The sequence below is a fragment of the Pan troglodytes genome, chromosome 8 (genome assembly GCF_028858775.2).
Source record: "Pan troglodytes isolate AG18354 chromosome 8, NHGRI_mPanTro3-v2.0_pri, whole genome shotgun sequence".
NCBI classification, from domain to species: Eukaryota; Metazoa; Chordata; class Mammalia; order Primates; family Hominidae; genus Pan; species Pan troglodytes.
The window spans coordinates 145560706-145576982 of NC_072406.2; the positions used below are offsets into that span (position 1 = coordinate 145560706).

General features: G+C 53.3%; 2 protein-coding genes across 8 annotated transcripts in view; one reads left to right on the forward strand and one right to left on the reverse strand.

The window, feature by feature from the left end:
- The window catches only part of TUBGCP2 (tubulin gamma complex component 2), a 33022-nt gene extending 24220 nt beyond the window's left edge, over positions 1-8802 (reverse strand). For 2 of the 4 annotated variants that reach the window (XM_063782373.1, XM_063782371.1), the window contains exons 1-2: positions 8693-8802; positions 2721-2909 (exon numbers count right to left, since the gene is read on the reverse strand). In XM_063782373.1, the coding sequence (XP_063638443.1) occupies positions 2721-2870 (150 nt within the window). In that variant the 5' untranslated portion in view covers positions 2871-2909; positions 8693-8802. Of the gene's footprint in view, positions 1-2720; positions 2946-8692 lie in introns of all 4 variants that reach the window. The other 2 variants (XM_063782374.1, XM_063782372.1) reach the window with 1 other exon arrangement.
- On the forward strand, positions 8755-13139 carry ZNF511 (zinc finger protein 511). 4 transcript variants are annotated; one of them, XM_001145604.8, is made up of 6 exons: positions 8755-8966; positions 9260-9333; positions 9644-9845; positions 10032-10156; positions 11586-11711; positions 12765-13139. In XM_001145604.8, the coding sequence occupies exons 1-6, from the start codon at positions 8814-8816 to the stop codon at positions 12841-12843; spliced, it is 759 nt and encodes a 252-aa protein (XP_001145604.1). In that variant the 5' UTR covers positions 8755-8813; the 3' UTR covers positions 12844-13139. The 4 variants fall into 4 exon arrangements, with proteins under 4 accessions (XP_001145604.1, XP_009457852.1, XP_009457855.1 ...); XM_009459577.4 differs by having other exon boundaries at positions 8814-8966; positions 11586-11686; XM_009459580.4 differs by lacking the exon at positions 11586-11711 and having other exon boundaries at positions 8814-8966.
- The last annotated feature ends 3138 nt before the right edge of the window (positions 13140-16277 follow it).

The window sequence follows — 16277 nt, forward strand, 5'->3', positions numbered from 1 at the left end:
ATTAATAAAGCACTGTAAAAAAAACCTTTAAGAAAATTGAACACAATAAGCCAATGGAATTAAATTGGGTAGGTTAAATAATTATCCCTCTGAAATAAACTAACAAAACTCATCTCCATATTGTGTTAAACTTATCCATGTTTTGAGCTAGGCAGTGGCTCATGCCTGTAATCCCAGCACTTTGGGAGGCCGAGGCTGGTAGACTGCTTGAGTCCAGGAGTTCAAGACCAGCCTGGCCAAAATAACAAAACCCCATTTCTACAAAAAGATTCAAAAATTAGCGAGGCGTGGTGGCACTTGCCTGTGGTCACTACTTGGGAAGCTGAGATGGGAGGATCACATCAGCCTGGGAGGTTGAGACTGCAGTAAGACAAGATCGTGCCACATGCATTCCAGGCTGGGTGACAGAGTAAGACTCTGTCTCAAAACAAAACAAAACAAACCTTATCCGTATTTCCCATTATGGTTCCTTTCCTTTTGTGCTTCTTCGTATTATTTTAATTTTTTGTAGAGACAGGATTTCACCACGTTGCCCAGACTGCTCTCAAACTCCTAGGCTCAAGCCATCCACCTGCCTCGGCCTCCCAAAGTGCTGGCGTTACAGGTGTGAGCCCCTGCGCCCGCCCTTTTATGCTTCTTCAGGTTTGTACTGGAGAGTAGCGACTTACACTTCCCCCCAGTAGTTTATGCGTTCATTGTATACATTTCACTGTATTCCCTTTTATGCTCCTTCAGGTTTGTACTGGAGAGTAGCAACTTGCATTTCCCCCCAGTAGTTTATGCGTTCATTGTATGCATCTCACTGTGTTCCCTTTTATGCTTCTTCAGGTTTGTACTGGAGAGTAGCGACTTACGTTTTCCCCCCAGTAGTTTATGCGTTCATTGTCTGCATCTCACTGTATTCCCCCCAGTAGTTTATGCATTCATTGTATACACCTCACTGTGTTCCCTCTGGAATTTATTATTATGTGCAACCCTAGGGGTTATGCTTTTTCTTTTGGACGGAGTTTCGCTCTTGTTGCCCAGGCTGGAGTGCAATGGCGTGATCTAGGCTCACCGCAACCTCCACCTCCCTGGTTCAAGTAATTCTCCTGCCTCAGCCTCCCGAGTAGCTGCATTACTGGCACGCACCACCACACCCTAATTTTTGTATTTTTAGTAGCGATGGGGTTTCTCCATGTTGGCCAGGCTGGTCTCGAACTCCCAACCTTAGATGATCCACCCGCCTCGGCCTCCCAAAGGGCTGGGATTACAGCTGTGAGCGGCCGTGCCCAGCAGGGGTTATGTTTTACTCAGTGATTTACAATGCTTCCTTCAGAATGAACTAAACATGGGTGTCCCCAAGTCTCTATTCCACTCGGCTAATTTGCCTAATTATCCTTGTGCCATTGTTAACCTGTTTAAATAACTGAAGCTTCATAATGTATTTTTAAAAATAGACTTCAAATTCAAAATCATTTTTTTACTGAAAATCTATACTTCTGAATTACACATTATCTGAATAAAGAAATAATACCTTAAAGGCATTTCAAAGTGGTTAATACCAGTCCCTCCCTTTTTTTTTTTTTTTTTTTTTTTTTGAGACAGAGTCTCACTCTGCCGCCCAGGCTGGAATGCAGTGGCACGATATCTCGGCTCACTGCAAGCTCCACCTCCCGGGTTCACGCCACTCTCCTGCCTCAGCCTCCCGAGTAGCTGGGATTACAGGTGCCTGCCACCATACCCAGCTAATTTTTTGTATTTTTAGTAGAGACGGGGTTTCACCGTGTTAGCCAGGGTGGTCTTGATCTCCTGACCTTGTGATCCACCTGCCTCAGCCTCCCAAAGTGCTGGGATTATAGGCGTGAGCCACCGCGCCTGGCCCAGTCCCTCCCTTTTTATCCACAGGAATGCACGTGTCAGGACTCTCCCGCCTCATGGCTGCAGGGGACAAATGGGGAAGAGGGAGGGTTCTAGGCCCAGCTTTCTCCATAGGCCTCCATTTACTCATCTGCATAGTGGGGTGAATCACAGGAGCTGCTGCGGGGAGTCAGGAGAATCAGAGCTGAACACACACACAGACTAAGTGCTGTCTGCCATCGTTGCCGGTACCATTGAGGCCACCCAGGAACGGGCACTCACCCTGCATCTTGCACGGCACACAGCCCTGCACCAGGGGCAGCGCTCACCCTGCACCATCCTGACCCCGGGGTGGCGCTCACCCTGCACCCTGCACCAGACGTGGCGCTCACCCTGCACCCTGCACCAGAGGTGGCGCTCACCCTGCTCCCTGCACCAGAGGTGGCGCTCACCCTGCTCCCTGCACCAGAGGTGGCGCTCACCCTGCTCCCTGCACCAGAGGTGGCGCTCACCCTGCTCCCTGCACCAGAGGTGGCGCTCACCCTGCTCCCTGCACCAGAGGTGGCGCTCACCCTGCACCCTGACCCAGGGGCGATGCTCATCATGCATCCTGACCCAGGGACGACGCTCATCCTGCACATGGACCGAGGGGTGGGTTCACCCTGCACCATCCTGATCCAGGAACAGTGTTCATCCTGCACCCTGACCCAGGGGTGGGCTCACCCTGCACCCTCACCCAGGAATGGTGCTCACCCTGTACCACCCTGACCCAGGAACGGCGCTCACCCTGCACCCTGACCCAGGGGTGGGCTCACCCTGCACCACCCTGACCCAGGAACAGTGCTCACCCTGCACAGCGCTACACCAAGGGCAGTGCTCACCTTGGCACTGTGAGCAGAGACAGTGGTAGTGACGTACGGGGTCCTGTTCTTTTGAAGCAGGTCAATGTAGACCTCAGCCCCATCTCCTCCGTGGACACGCAGCAGGCTAAGCAGTTCATTGACATCATGGTGAATCCGAAATTCACTCATAGTTTTAGCTCTGAGGCACCAACATCACAATATGTTCTCCTATAGGTAAGAGGACAGCTATTCATAAAATTCAAACTGCAGAAATAAAAAACATTTTTTTAAACACTCAAGACTGGCCAATGTCAGGCTTTGACAAACCAAGTTATCACCCGGCCTGCCTGGCCTAGGGCCCCTGCCCAACACCCCAGCAGCCTCTCAGAGGGTCCTCTGGACGGGACTGGGATTAGGGCCCCTCCCCGACACCCCAGCAGCCTCTCAGAGGGTCCTCTGCATGGGCCTGGGATTAGGGCCCCTCCCTGACACCCCAGCAGCCTCTCAGAGGGTCCTCTGCGTGGGCCTGGGATTCACCTGCCTCCAGCTTCCAGGTGGCCTCCGCAGCTCCGGGAGCCAGCCCCGTGGGCAGCATGAATGGGGCCTGAGACCCGGGTTCCCTTTCCCCTGCACCTCCCTCCACACATGGGTCTGGGCCAGCAGGGCATGCTCTGCTGCTCGCCTCGGCTTGGGGACAGAGCTTTCTGGTCCCGGACGTGAGGCCTGTGGGGTCTACACAGGGAGCTCTGTGCAGGCCCAAGCCATTGACACTGTGCCAGCTACCGGCACACACAGTAACATCCCAGCTTCCACCGGAGAGGCCCACACTGGTTCTCAGAGCCCGCGGTGCTCAGCCGCAGCTCCATTCACTTGGCCGGCTCTGCGTTACTTTTTCACTCTGGTACCCGTGACATCTCCTTTTCTTGCCCAAGCGTGGCTACCGACAGAGACGCTTCTGGTAGGATTTCTACACGTTCCCTACGCGTTTGAGCTAGGTGAAGTTCCACTGCAGCTCCAGCTGCCCCAGGGGCTCACCAGGAGACACATAACACATATGAGATCGAAGGCATCACAGACACCCAAGTGGGCAGCAGAACACTGCGTGGGGTCAGGGTGCAGGGTGAGCCCACCCCTGGGTCAGGGTGCAGGGTGAGCGCCGCCCCTACTCTCCCACCAGTGGCTGCTCATTAGCCTCTGTCACTGAGAGTTCCGATACAAGGCCATTAAGACAAACACATGGCTGTGTGCAGTGGCTCTCGCCTGGAATCCCAGCATTTTGGGAGGCTGAGTCAGGTGAGTCACTCGAGGCCAGGAGTCAAGACAGCCTGGGCAACGTAGTGAGACTCTGTCTCTACAAAAAATACAAAAATTAACTGGGCATGGTAGCATATGCCTGTAGTCTTAGCTACTCGGGAGGCTGAGGTGGGAGGATCACTTGAGCCACTCCAGCCTGGGCGACAGAGGGAGACCCTGTCTCAACAAAAAACAAAACAAAACAAAAAACACACACAGGCAAGGCAACTGGCTATAGATTACAAAACAAATATAAGCAAACTTTACATGCTTCACAAACATTTCATCTACACAAGGGTTCTTAAGCCGGTATCCATGAGTAATCAGTAACAGATGAGCCCTTGAAAGTTATGGGCAAAATAACTTTTTATGTTCTGAGGAGATGACCCTTCAACAAATTCTCAAAGGCTCTATGACCCAAAAAAGGTAAACAACCACTCTGCTGACAGCTTCAGGGAGACAAGGATGAGCTCAACAAAACATCGAGTGTGGGCGGCAAGCCACCCAGGTGCCGAGGCAAGAGACCGAGGGCACGAGCTGTTCCAGTGTAACAAAATATATAAAACAACAAGAGTTATGCTAGATCTAGATCATAGATATGATTATATATGAATATCATTAATCATCAGTTTGTAGCAATTACTCTTTATTCCAATATTACAATAATCCTTGCTCTACAATCATAACCTAGGAAAAACCAAGCCATACAGAGATAGGAGCTGAGGGGACATAGTGAGAAGTGACCGGAAGACAAGAGTGCGAGCCTTCTGTCATGCCCGGACAGGGCCACCAGAGGGTTCCGTGGTCTAGCGGTGACGCCAGCGTCTGGGAAGATGCCCCTTGCCAAGCGGACCTTGGTCTAGCAGTAGTGTCAGTGTCAAGGAAAAACACCCGCTACTTAGCAGACCGGGAGAGGGAGTCTCCCTTTCCCCGGAGAGTTTAGAGAAGACTCTACGCCTCCAACTCTTGTGGAGGGCCTGACATCAGTCAGGCCCGCCCGCAGTTATCCGGAGGCCTGACTGTCTCCCTGTGATGCTGTGCTTCAGCGGTCACGCTCCTGGTCCGCTCTCATGTTCCACTCTGTACACCTGGCTCTGCCCTCTAGATAGCAGTAGCAAAATTAGTGAAAGTATTAAAGTCTTTGATCTTTCTGAAAAGAACACAGAAGAAATAATGACATAAGCTGTCCTCTCTCTCTCCGCCTCGGCTACCTAACAGGGAAGGGCCCCATGTCTGGTGGACACATGACTCACATGACCTTATCAATCACTGGAGATGACTCACACTCTTTACCCTGCCCCTTTTGCTTTGTATCCAATAAATAACAGCGCACCCAGGCATTTGGGGCCACTACCGGTCTCTGCGTCTTGGTGGTAGTGGTCCCCCAGGCCCGCTGTCTTTTCTTTTATCTCTTTGTCTTGCGTCTTTATTTTTACAATCTCTCATCTCCGCACACGAGGAGAAAAACCCACCAACCCTGTGGGGCTAGTCCCTACAATAGAGTACAGAAGACTCAGCACATACTCCCACAATATGCTAATTCACTAACGATTATTAGCACGGGACTCGACACCGAGATTCTAATCCTGTGTGATGGAAGACAGTTTATCTGTAGATGAACATCAAATACTGGTCACAGGCAGGGTATCTCCGAAAATGGAAGGAGAGCGATAAGAAGGCATGGTGCTGAGTTGCTCACACACATGCTTTTGACCCAGGAGGTGCTCACGGTAACTACAGTTCAAGCACAAGGCCAGCAGGGCACACGCCATGGAGCCCCATGCAGTCTGGACACTGACGTGGCTACTTCTAGGCTGTGGGACCCTGAACAAGGACACGTCCTCTGCAAGCTTCTTCTGAAAAGGGGAAGCCCTAGGTCCTGCGTAGAGCTGTGGTAGAGAGAAGTGAAATCACCCTGAGAAAGCACAGAAGGGCCCATACGTGGTAAGTTCTTACACTGTTGTTACCAGGAAAGCAGAAACAAACATGCGGCACCATTGCTCCCTGGAGGTGTTAACTCTGTTATCTGGGAAATGGTTAGGTTTACAAAAGGAAAATTGGGTCCCAATCACTGACGACATCTTAAACTACCAGATGCTTTTTTAACAGTCATGGGAGCCCTGGACGAGGCCCTGCAAACTACTTGTGAAGCAGAAAAGACAGCCCAAACGTTCCGGCCAGCGGCCCCTTCAAATCCAAGGGTGGCCTGTTCCACCCACATTCTACTCGGCTCCCCGAGGACTGCAGGTTGTCCTATAACTGCTGGTCTGAGAAACACTTTGGTCATGCTAGGTGGCAAGAAAACCATTTGCCACCAAAACAAAGCACTCCCCCACCAGACACAAGTCAGGAGAGAAAGCTACCTATGAAGAAAAATCATCTGAGTATTTATTTAAAAACTACATGCTGGGCACGGTGGCTCACGCCTGTAATCTCAGCACTTTGGGAAGCCAAGGTGGGCGGGTCACGAGGTCAGGAGATCGAGACCATCCTGGCTAACATGGTGAAACCCCATCTCTACTAAAAATACAAAAAAATTAGCCGGGCGTGGTGGCGGGCGCTTGTAGTCGCAGATACTCCAGAGGCTGGGGCAGGAGAATGGCGTGAACCCGAGAGGTGGAGCTTGCAGTGAGCCAAGATCACACCACTGCATTCCAGCCTGGGCAACAGAGCGAGACTCTGTCTCAAAAAATAATAATAAAAAAAATAAAAACTACCTTCAGGAAACTTCATATCTCTTCTAGAAATAGAAGCACAGATGCCCGCACGTCATGAGTGTTCATCCCGTGAGGAGCCTGCTGCTCTCCCTGAATGTGGGGACCGGGCCTCCAAGTGGGCAGCCCGTACTCGCACAGAGTCCCTCCCCCCAGAAGACCTTTGGAAAAGTCCTAGGGCAACTCTGGGGTGTCACGGTCATGGAAGGGTGCTCTCGCTATTTAGAGGGCAAGGGCCGGGGACGCTAATCATCAACAGAGCTGTCCCGCCAGAAATGCACAGTGTCCCACTGAAAACACAGCTCTGAGGAACATCTAGCCGTGGCCGCTTCTCGGAGGAACATCTAGCCGTGGCCGCTGACTTGGTCTTCTTGATGCTCCTGAATTCTTACTATTAATCACACAAACTGACAGGCCCACCAACTGTGACTGGGAGGGACTGACGTCCTCCTCACAGAGGCTGTGAGCTACCGCAGGGACGCGTGCTGAGGAAGCAACGCACGCATGTCACACTCCACCACGGACAAGCGGGGCACACACTCCTAGTGAGCACACACTCCAAGTGATTAAAACACAGAGGGACGTGAAAAAGAGTCTCTGTTGAGAGCTCAAAGCTAACTGTACAAATTGGTTTGAAAAATGTTATTTTACAACTTGTGGAAAATGTCAAGAGCCCAAAGGCTTTTACAGAGACAGAAAGTACAGTCATGCATCACTCAACATTCTGAGAAATGCCTGGCCAACATGGTGAAAACCAGTCTCTACCAAAAATACAAAAATTGGCCAAGCCTGGTGGCGCACACTTGTAATCCCAGCTACTTGGGAAGCTGAGGCACGAGAATCGCTTGAACCCAGGAGGCAGAAGTTGCAGTGAGCCCAGATCGCGCCACTGCACTCCAGCCTGAGCGACAGAGAGAGACACTATCTCCAAAAGAAAAAAAGAGAAACGTATGGTTACATGATTTCCTTCTGTGCGATCATCACAGTCACTCGCAGACCTGGATGGTGTACGGCCTACGATGCACCTAAACCACCTAGTGGAGCCTCTTGCTCGTGGGCTACAAACCTGCCCAGCAGGTGGCGGTGCTGAACACTAGACAACTGTAACACAGAGGTATTTGTGTATCTAAACATGGAAAAAGTATAGGGGCAGGCATGGTGGCTCACGCCTGCAGTTCCAGCTCTTTGGAACGCTGAGGCAGCAGGACCACTTGAGCCCAAGAATTTGAGGCCGCAGCGATCTATCAGCTATGATCGCACCATTACACTCCAGCCTGGGTGACAGACGAGAAAGCTAAAGCCTCTATCCGCCACCGGGCCCATTCTCTGCAGTAGATCTGAAGCGTCCACTGCTTCCCGCGTGTGTTGTCATTCACCATTTTAATTAGGTGACTCTTTACTCTGACGTTTGTCTCTCCTACAAGGCTGCCGCGCCCTCCTGTGATGCCTTCCCCCACACGCCCTGAGCACCTAGCACAGGTCCTGTGTTTCACGGGAGCTGCGGGGACTGGAGAGGTCGACAGGACCCCGACAAACCAGGAAAGGGCCTTTGAACTAAAGTAACGGGAAGTCACCCAAGGGCTTTAAATTAAAAACGGTTACAATAAAACTGGAGTCACTTTGGCTCCAGTTCGCGACTGGTTTAGAGGGAACAAGATCCAGGGACTGCAGCGGGAGACGACAGGCGGGGCAAGGCGGACGGGAGAGGGCGTGCGAGAGGGGGACCTGCGACCCGGCTTCCCAGGGCTGGGAGGGGACACCCGGGACGACCCGGAGGCCCGCTCCGCCCCGCCCCGGCTGAGTGTCGGGCCGCGGGGCAAGACGCTGGCCTGGCCGGTGCAGGCCCGAAGGGCTTCGGCCCCAGAGTTCGGGGACCGCTGCACAGCCAGAGGGAGCGCGCGGGAAGAGCCGCGTCCCGCCAGCCCCGTCGCCTCGTGGGCCCCCGGGCCTGGCAGTCCCCCAAACCCCTCATCACACCCGCGCCCGCGTTCGGCCAGGACTCACCGCAGTCCCGGAGCCACAGCCCCCGCGCAGCCCCCGACGGCGGCGGAAGTGAGCGTGACGTCACGTCCGGCTCGGCTCGCGGACGGTGGCCGACAAGCTGCGCCCGCCCGCGCCCGGGGTGATGCAGTTGCCCCCCGCGCTGTGCGCCCGCCTCGCTGCGGGGCCCGGGGCGGCGGAGCCACTGCCTGTAGAGCGGGATCCCGCGGCTGGGGCCGCGCCCTTTCACTTCGTTGCGCGCCCCGTGCGCTTCCCGCGGGAGCACCAGTTCTTCGAGGTGCGTGAGCAAAAGAGGGAAAAAGTAGTTGTAGGATCCAGCGGGGCCTACGGCTGCGAGGCGGGGCCGGAGCCTGGAGTGGGAGGGACCTACGACTGCGGGGCGGGGCCGGAGCCTGGGACAGGCGGGACCTGAGGTGGTGGGGCGGGGCCGGAACGTGGAGTGGGCGGGGCCTGGGGCTGTGGGGCGGGACCGGAGCGCGGGATGACTGGGGTCACGGATGTGGGCGAGGCCTGACGCGGTGGTCGTGCCGCGAGTCACCTGGCCCCGCCCACGGCGCACTTTCCCTGCAGGATGGGGACGTGCAGCGCCACCTCTACCTCCAGGACGTGATCATGCAGGTGGCCGACGTGCCTGAGAAGCCCAGGTAAGCGAATGGGCAGTGCCTAGCCAGTGCTACTCCTGCGCCGCCTCCCTGACCGGTGCCTGGTCCCTGGGGCTGTGCTGCCGCTCTTCCATGTGCGGCCGCCCCACCAAGGCGCTGTGCCTGTCCAGCTTTGGCGTGGCCGACTCTTCCACCACCTAGCCTGTTTGTGAAACTTAATTCATAAAAAGAGGGTTTGGGATTGCAAAAGATGCATAGGGGCTTTATTGGAGGTCTCAAAGGGAAACTGCAGAAAGTCCAGCTTGGTTCCTCGCACTGGAGGAAGGGCCCCTGAAGCAGGTCTCCTTGGCAGGGTGCCCGCGTTTGCCTGCCAGGTGGCCGGCTGCTGCCAGGTGTTCGATGCCCTGGACGACTACGAGCACCACTACCACACGCTGCACGGAAATGTTTGCTCCTTTTGCAAGCGGGCCTTCCCTTCCGGACACCTGCTGGACGCCCACATCCTGGAGTGGCACGATTCGCTCTTCCAGATCCTGTCTGAGAGGCAGGACATGGTGGGTGACAACTGCACAGCCGCCGAGGCCACCCCCCATTGGTGATGGGCTCAGAGTGCTGCCCCCAGCTCTCGGGTGGTCGGGCAAGGCCGGGGACACCTTTCCGCCCTTGGCAGCCCTGCTACGGGGGCATGGCGGTGGGGGAGAGCCAGGGGTCAGAGGGAGGTGATGCGGTTTCCATTTCAGTATCAGTGCTTGGTAGAAGGCTGCACAGAGAAGTTCAAGACCAGCAGAGACCGGAAGGATCACATGGTGAGGATGCACCTGTACCCCGCGGACTTCCGGTTTGATAAGCCAAAGAAAAGCAGAAGGTAGGGAGCCGCCAGGCTCAGCACGTGTCTGCTTTTGATTTTAGGAAAAGGTTTCCAACTAGCCGGAATGCATGGACGGTCAGACTTATTAAGCACTTGTGTGTCACCTAATGGGGTGTTCACCTGCAGGTACCTGAAGCCCTGGCAACACAGCTACAGGTGGTTGTGCCAGCGGCCACCCTGCCGAAGGGAGGCTGGAGGGGAGCCCCTGGCTGCCCAGCTCTGTGCCGGTGGAGGCAGCAGAGGGGGTGTGGGAATGAGCGGGCGCAGCGCCTCCGCACTCACACCCCTCTGGGCCATGCCTGTACCTCCTGCAGCAGTCGGCCCTGGTCATCTGCACTCACACCCCTTGGGGCCGTGCCTGTACCTCCTGCAGCCGTCGGCCGTGCTCACACATCATGCAGCCCTGGCTTTCCGTTTGTCCTGGTTGGTTGTGCGCATATGAACTTGATGACAAAGCTGTTGATTAACATGTTCCTGCCTAGAGTGCACTCTGGGAAATACTTCCAGGAACAATCTTTTTTTTTTTTTGAGACAGGGTCTTGCTCTGACACCCAGGCTGGAGTGTAGTGGTGTGATCTAGGTTCACTGCAACCTCCACTTCTCAGGCTCAAGCGATTCTCCCACTTCAGCCTCCTAAAGTGCTAGGACTACCAACACGCATCGCCACACTTGGCAAAATTTTCTATTTTTTGTAGAGACAGGGTCTTGCTATGTTGCCCAGTCTGGTCGTGAACTCCTGGGCTCAAGCCGTCCACCTGCCTCAGCCTCCCAAAGTGCTGAGATTGCAGGTATGAGCTACCATGTCCAGCCGGAACAATTTTTAAATTGTGTTATATTTCTTCTTTTTTTAACTGATGAGGTGAACTTTCATAATCATCTACAATTTTATTGATCAGAGTTTTCCAGACTCTACGTTTTCTCAAGTAGTAATTTGCTCTTTAAAATAAAAGAACTGGGAGAACCCACTGCAATATGGGAGGCTTTACAAAGACTTACGTGTAAAGTAATTGTCTCCTTTCCGAGGGATCATTTTAAGGAGAAAAACCGTGCAATGCTGGATTAAGACATTCGTATTATGGAAGAGACTAGTTTATAGTCTCTGGTTAACTTTAGCAAATTTCTCACACTCATAAAAAGACCCGTGGCACCGTTGGCACCATAAAAATACTATTTTCAAAAAAAAGTATGATTGTTACAGTTAAGTTTATAAGATGCAGACTCTATTATATAAACAATGGCCTTGCTGTAGTCATTCTCCTTTTCCCAGTATCCTGAAAACCACACTATAAAATCAGACTATGCCAAAATAGTAAGAAAATATGCTACTTACAAGGAAATCCAGTTTCTTTCTTGCATGTTCATTTCTGGGGAACACGGAGGCTGTAGGAGCCGTGCAGGGCAGTTACTCACTGCTCTATCCCCGCAGCCCAGCCTCAGCAGAAGCCCCAGGGGACAGTGGAGAGCGGTCAGAAGGGGAGGCCATGGAAATCTGCTCTGAGCCTGTGGCGGCCTCCCCTGCACCGGCAGGTGAGAGGCGGATCTGCAGACATAGGTCAGTGTCTGAGCTCTTTCTGAAACCCGTTCTCAACATGTGTTCGGTGCTGAGGATTCTGGGCTGCACCTGGGCCGCAGCTCTTCTCATACTGAATTCAGAAAGGTAACGCTGGGTAAGAAAATCGGCTTCCGCCAGAGAAGAAAGTCCAGATATCTCAGGTCCTGTGAATAACTTAGTTTCTCTCACATACTCTGTTTTTGAGCCGCTGAAGCGCAGGAATGCCAAGCACCACTCACTTTTCCTCATTGTCTGAGTGGGATGGAAGGAGTCTCACTTGCAGTTGCTTCAGTCACAACCCAGGCGTCTGCCTTAATAGCATCACCTGTGCCGTCTGCCTTCCTAGCATGACCTGTGCCGTCTGCCTTTCTAGCGTCACCTGTGCCGTCTGCCTTTCTAGCGTCACCTGTGCCGTCTGCGTTTCTAGCGTCACCTGTGCCGTCTGCCTTTCTAGCGTCACCTGTGCCGTCTGCGTTTCTAGTGTCACCTGTGCCGTCTGCCTTTCTAGCGTCACCTGTGCCGTCTGCCTTTCTAGAGCATGACCCGTACTGTCTGCCTTTCTAGCGTCACCTGTGCCGTCTGCCTTTCTAGTTAAAGTTGATTTTAAATTAATTTGGGAAAAACGGTGAACAAGTGGGGAAAAACATCACCAAAGACTCCAAACAGGTGGAACGATGAACTTAATGTTCCCTGCACCCTCCTTACAGATGTCTGGACTTTGGCCTGTGAATGAGCCCCGGGGGGCTGGGACAGTAGGGGTTTTCATGGAACGGACATGGGGTAGCAGGAAGTCTCAGCCCCAGAGGGCTTGGCAGGAGCCGCCCTCTCTGCAGAGTTCTTCCCAGCGGGTGTGCGTTGGTGGCTGGCGGGGACCCCCCACAGGAACTAGGTCTCAGGCTGTGGAAAGGGAGCTGCCCCAGGGCCCAGGAGGGCCGGCTCTGCATTCCGCATGTTCCCAGAGTGAAAGAGAATGAGGAGACACACAAGTGCTATTATGACCTGGGTTGTTGGTTGGCAAATACAGCATCTAATAGAAACTTTCTTCCATCCCAGAATACCCTCTACCATCTGCTTTGGTCAGGGTGCCGCTCGAGGATTTAAAAGCAACAAGAAGAAAACCAAACAATGCTGATAGACTCAGAAAAGGAGTGGGGGGCAGTCACCACTGCTGGGCGTGGCATCCGCCTTGGGCCTTTCTCCGACCTTCTGGTGTGGCCGCCCTGGGGGCCAGGCCCTCGCCATCCTCCCCGTCCTTGTCCCTCAGCAAATGGCATCAGCAGCTGTCATCAGAAGCTGTGAGGGACCCACAGATTTTGGAAACGACCTGGACACACTATTGGGAAGGAGATGTGGACGGCCTGTCTCCTCCTGCAGGGCCCACCCTAAGAATGTATTTTTAAACACACGAAATAAGTATTTTTCACTGATGGTCTTGAGTCTTCATTTCTGTGTTGAGTCAGGTGCGGAGTGGTTGTTGTTACCCATGGTTATTCTGTTTTCCACTCTCAGTTTTCAGGAAGATTTATAAAGTCCTGGCACCCCTCAGAGGTGGGTGATGGGGTAGGATACAGCACTCCACCTCGTCCCGGACCTCCTGGCTTTGGGAGCCACACCCAGTTGTCCTTGCCACACCACTTAGGGAGTAGACCTGGTGGGGGTAGGATCTGATGCCCACAGGGAGGGGCACTGGCTCTGGGGGCATGGGGTGCTTGGGGGTGTGTGGGGTGCTGGGGGAGTGGGGGGTGCTGCCCCAGAGGGTGCAGGATCCATCACTAGTGCCAGCGGGGACCAGAGAGCCTGCATCAGGAAATGCAGGCCAGGAGATTGGGGCTGGCATTGGATTGCAGAGATACACTGGGGGCAGTGTGTCCTGGAGAAATCACTCTGTTTTGATAAAATTAGGGCTCTCGGACTCCCGACCACGTCTTCCTCCAGCGGCCCTGTTCCCACAGCATGTGATATGGGCGGCAAGCCACCCAGGTGCCAAGGCAAGAGAACGAGGGCACGAGCTGTTCCAGTATAACAAAATATATAAAATAACAGGAGTTATACTAGATACATGTCATAGATATAATTATATATGTATCACTAATCATTAGTTTGTAGTAATTATTCTTTATTCCAATATTATAATAATCCTCACTCTACAATCATAACCTAGGAAAAACCAGGCCATACAGAGATAGGAGCTGAGGAGACATAGTGAGAAGTGACCAGAAGACAAGAGTGTGAGCCTTCTGTCATGCCCGGACAGGGCCACCAGAGGGCTCCTTGGTCTAGCGGTAACGCCAGCGTCTGGGAAGATGCCTGTCGCCAAGCGGACCGTAGTCTAGTGGTAACGTCAGTGCAAAGGAAAAGCACCTGCTACTTAGCAGACTGGGAGAGGGAGTCTCCCTTTCCCTGGGGGAGTTTAGAGAAGACTCTACTCCTCCACCTCTTGTGGAAGGCCTGATATCAGTCAGGCCCGCCCGCAGCCATCTGGAGGCCTAACCATCTCCCTCTGATGCTGTGCTTCAGTGGTCACACTCCTAGTCCGCTTTCATGTTCCATTCTGTACACCTGGCTCTGCACTTTAGATAGCAGTAGCAAAATTAGTGAAAGTACTAAAAGTCTCTGATATGCAGAAGTAATGGCATAAGCTGCCTCTCTCTCTCTGCCTCTCTGCCTTGGCTGCCAAATGACGAAGGGCCCCCTGTCCAGTGGACACGTGACACACGTGACCTTACCTATCATTGGAGATGGCTCACACTCTTTACCCTGCCCCCTTGTCTTCTATCCAATAAAAGTGCAGCCTGGCATTCTGGGCCGCTACTGGTCTCCGCGTCTTGGTGGTAGTGGTCCCCCGGGCCCAGCTGTCTTTTATCTCTTTGTCTTGTGTCTTTATTTCTACGATCTCTTGTCTCTGCACACGGGGAGAAAAACCCACAGACCCTGTGGGGCTGGTCCCTTCATGTGACTGGTGTGCTCCTGGTCCCCTGCCCCTGGCATTGCCTCACAGCCCACTCCTTTTGGGGCTCTGGGTCTGGCTGGAGGCAGTGGGTGGTCATCTGCAGCTGCTGCCCGGCTCCACAGGATGATGCTGAGAGCTCTCCAGCAACCTGGAGTCAAGGAATCTCAAGGGCCTCAGGTTCAGAGCTGACATCGCACAGTGCTTCGTGCTCTGAAAACTGAAGGCAGGTTCCCAAGCACTCAAGGGAAGACACTAAAGCCTGAAGCCCAGGCCTGGGTGCATCAGTGAAGAGAGGTTTAACACGCACATGTGTGGGGTGGGAGATGAGCACTGGCCGAGGGTGGCTGTGGTGGGGCCGCCCGGGGCCTGTCGGCTGCTTGAGAAAGCACAACACAAGAAAAATGCAAACACGCAGATTTACTGCTGGTTCTCCATCTCCCTGAGAAGATCCTGCCCCAGCCCGTTGAGTCCTCTGGCCCTTGCGTGAGCTCCCTGCACAAGGCCGGCAGCACAGCCCTGGCGGCAGCACTCCACGAGGATGTATTAGCCCTTTCCACAACAGCAGATTCTGCTAAAACTCTTTTGTTCACAGCAGGACTGTTCTATACTCTTCGGGGACTGTTGGTCCTGGCTTCCAATCCTAGCTTCATCTCTGCCTGGAAGCTATTCGTTTATTCTGTGTCAGTTTTTCTTCTGACAAGTGGGGAGTGTAAAACTTCGGTATGAAGAATGTTACTGATTTTTTTTCAAAGCCAGCATCATAACTGTACGTGGGCTGCATCCATTTCTAAGAAGATACTCATGTTTCTTTTCTTTCTTTCTTTCTTTTTTGAGGCAGGCTCGCTCTTCTTGCCCAGGTTGGAGTGCAGTGGCATCATCCTGGCTCACTGCAACCTCTGCCCCCTGAGTTCAAGCGATTCTCCTGCCTCAGCCTCCTGAGTAGCTGGAATTACAGACACACACCATCGTACCCGGCTACTTTTTGTATTTTTAGTAGATACAGGGTTTCACTATGTTGGCCAGGCTGGTCTCGAACTCCTGACCTCAGGTGATCTGCCTGCCTCAGCCTCCCAAAGTGCTGGGATTACAGTCATGAGCCACCACGCCCAGCAGAGATGCTCGTGTTTCAGCTGTAAGACCTGTGAGAGCTGAAGCCAGCTGGACTTCCTGGGTCGAGTGGGGACTTGGAGAACTTTTGTGTAGCTAGCTAGAGGTTTGTAAAATGCACCAATCAGGGCTCTGTAAAAATGCACCAATCAATGCTCTGTAGCTAGCTAGAAGTGTTTAAAATGGGCCAATCAGCACCCTGTAAAATGGACCAATCAACACCCTGTAAAATGGACCAATCAGCGGGACATGGGCAGGGACAAATAAGGGAATAAAAGCTGCCCCTCCCAACACACACACACAACCCCCTCCGCCACCCAGCCAGCAGTGGTGACCCTCTGCTGTTCACAATAACTCTTGCTGCTGCTCACTCTTTGGGTCCATGCCATCTTTAAGAGCTGTAACACTCACCACGAAGATCCGCAGCCCCATTCTTGAAGTCAGCGAGACCACGAACCCACTGGAAGGAACCAACTCCCGACACACCTGGAAGTGGCTTCCAGGTTGCA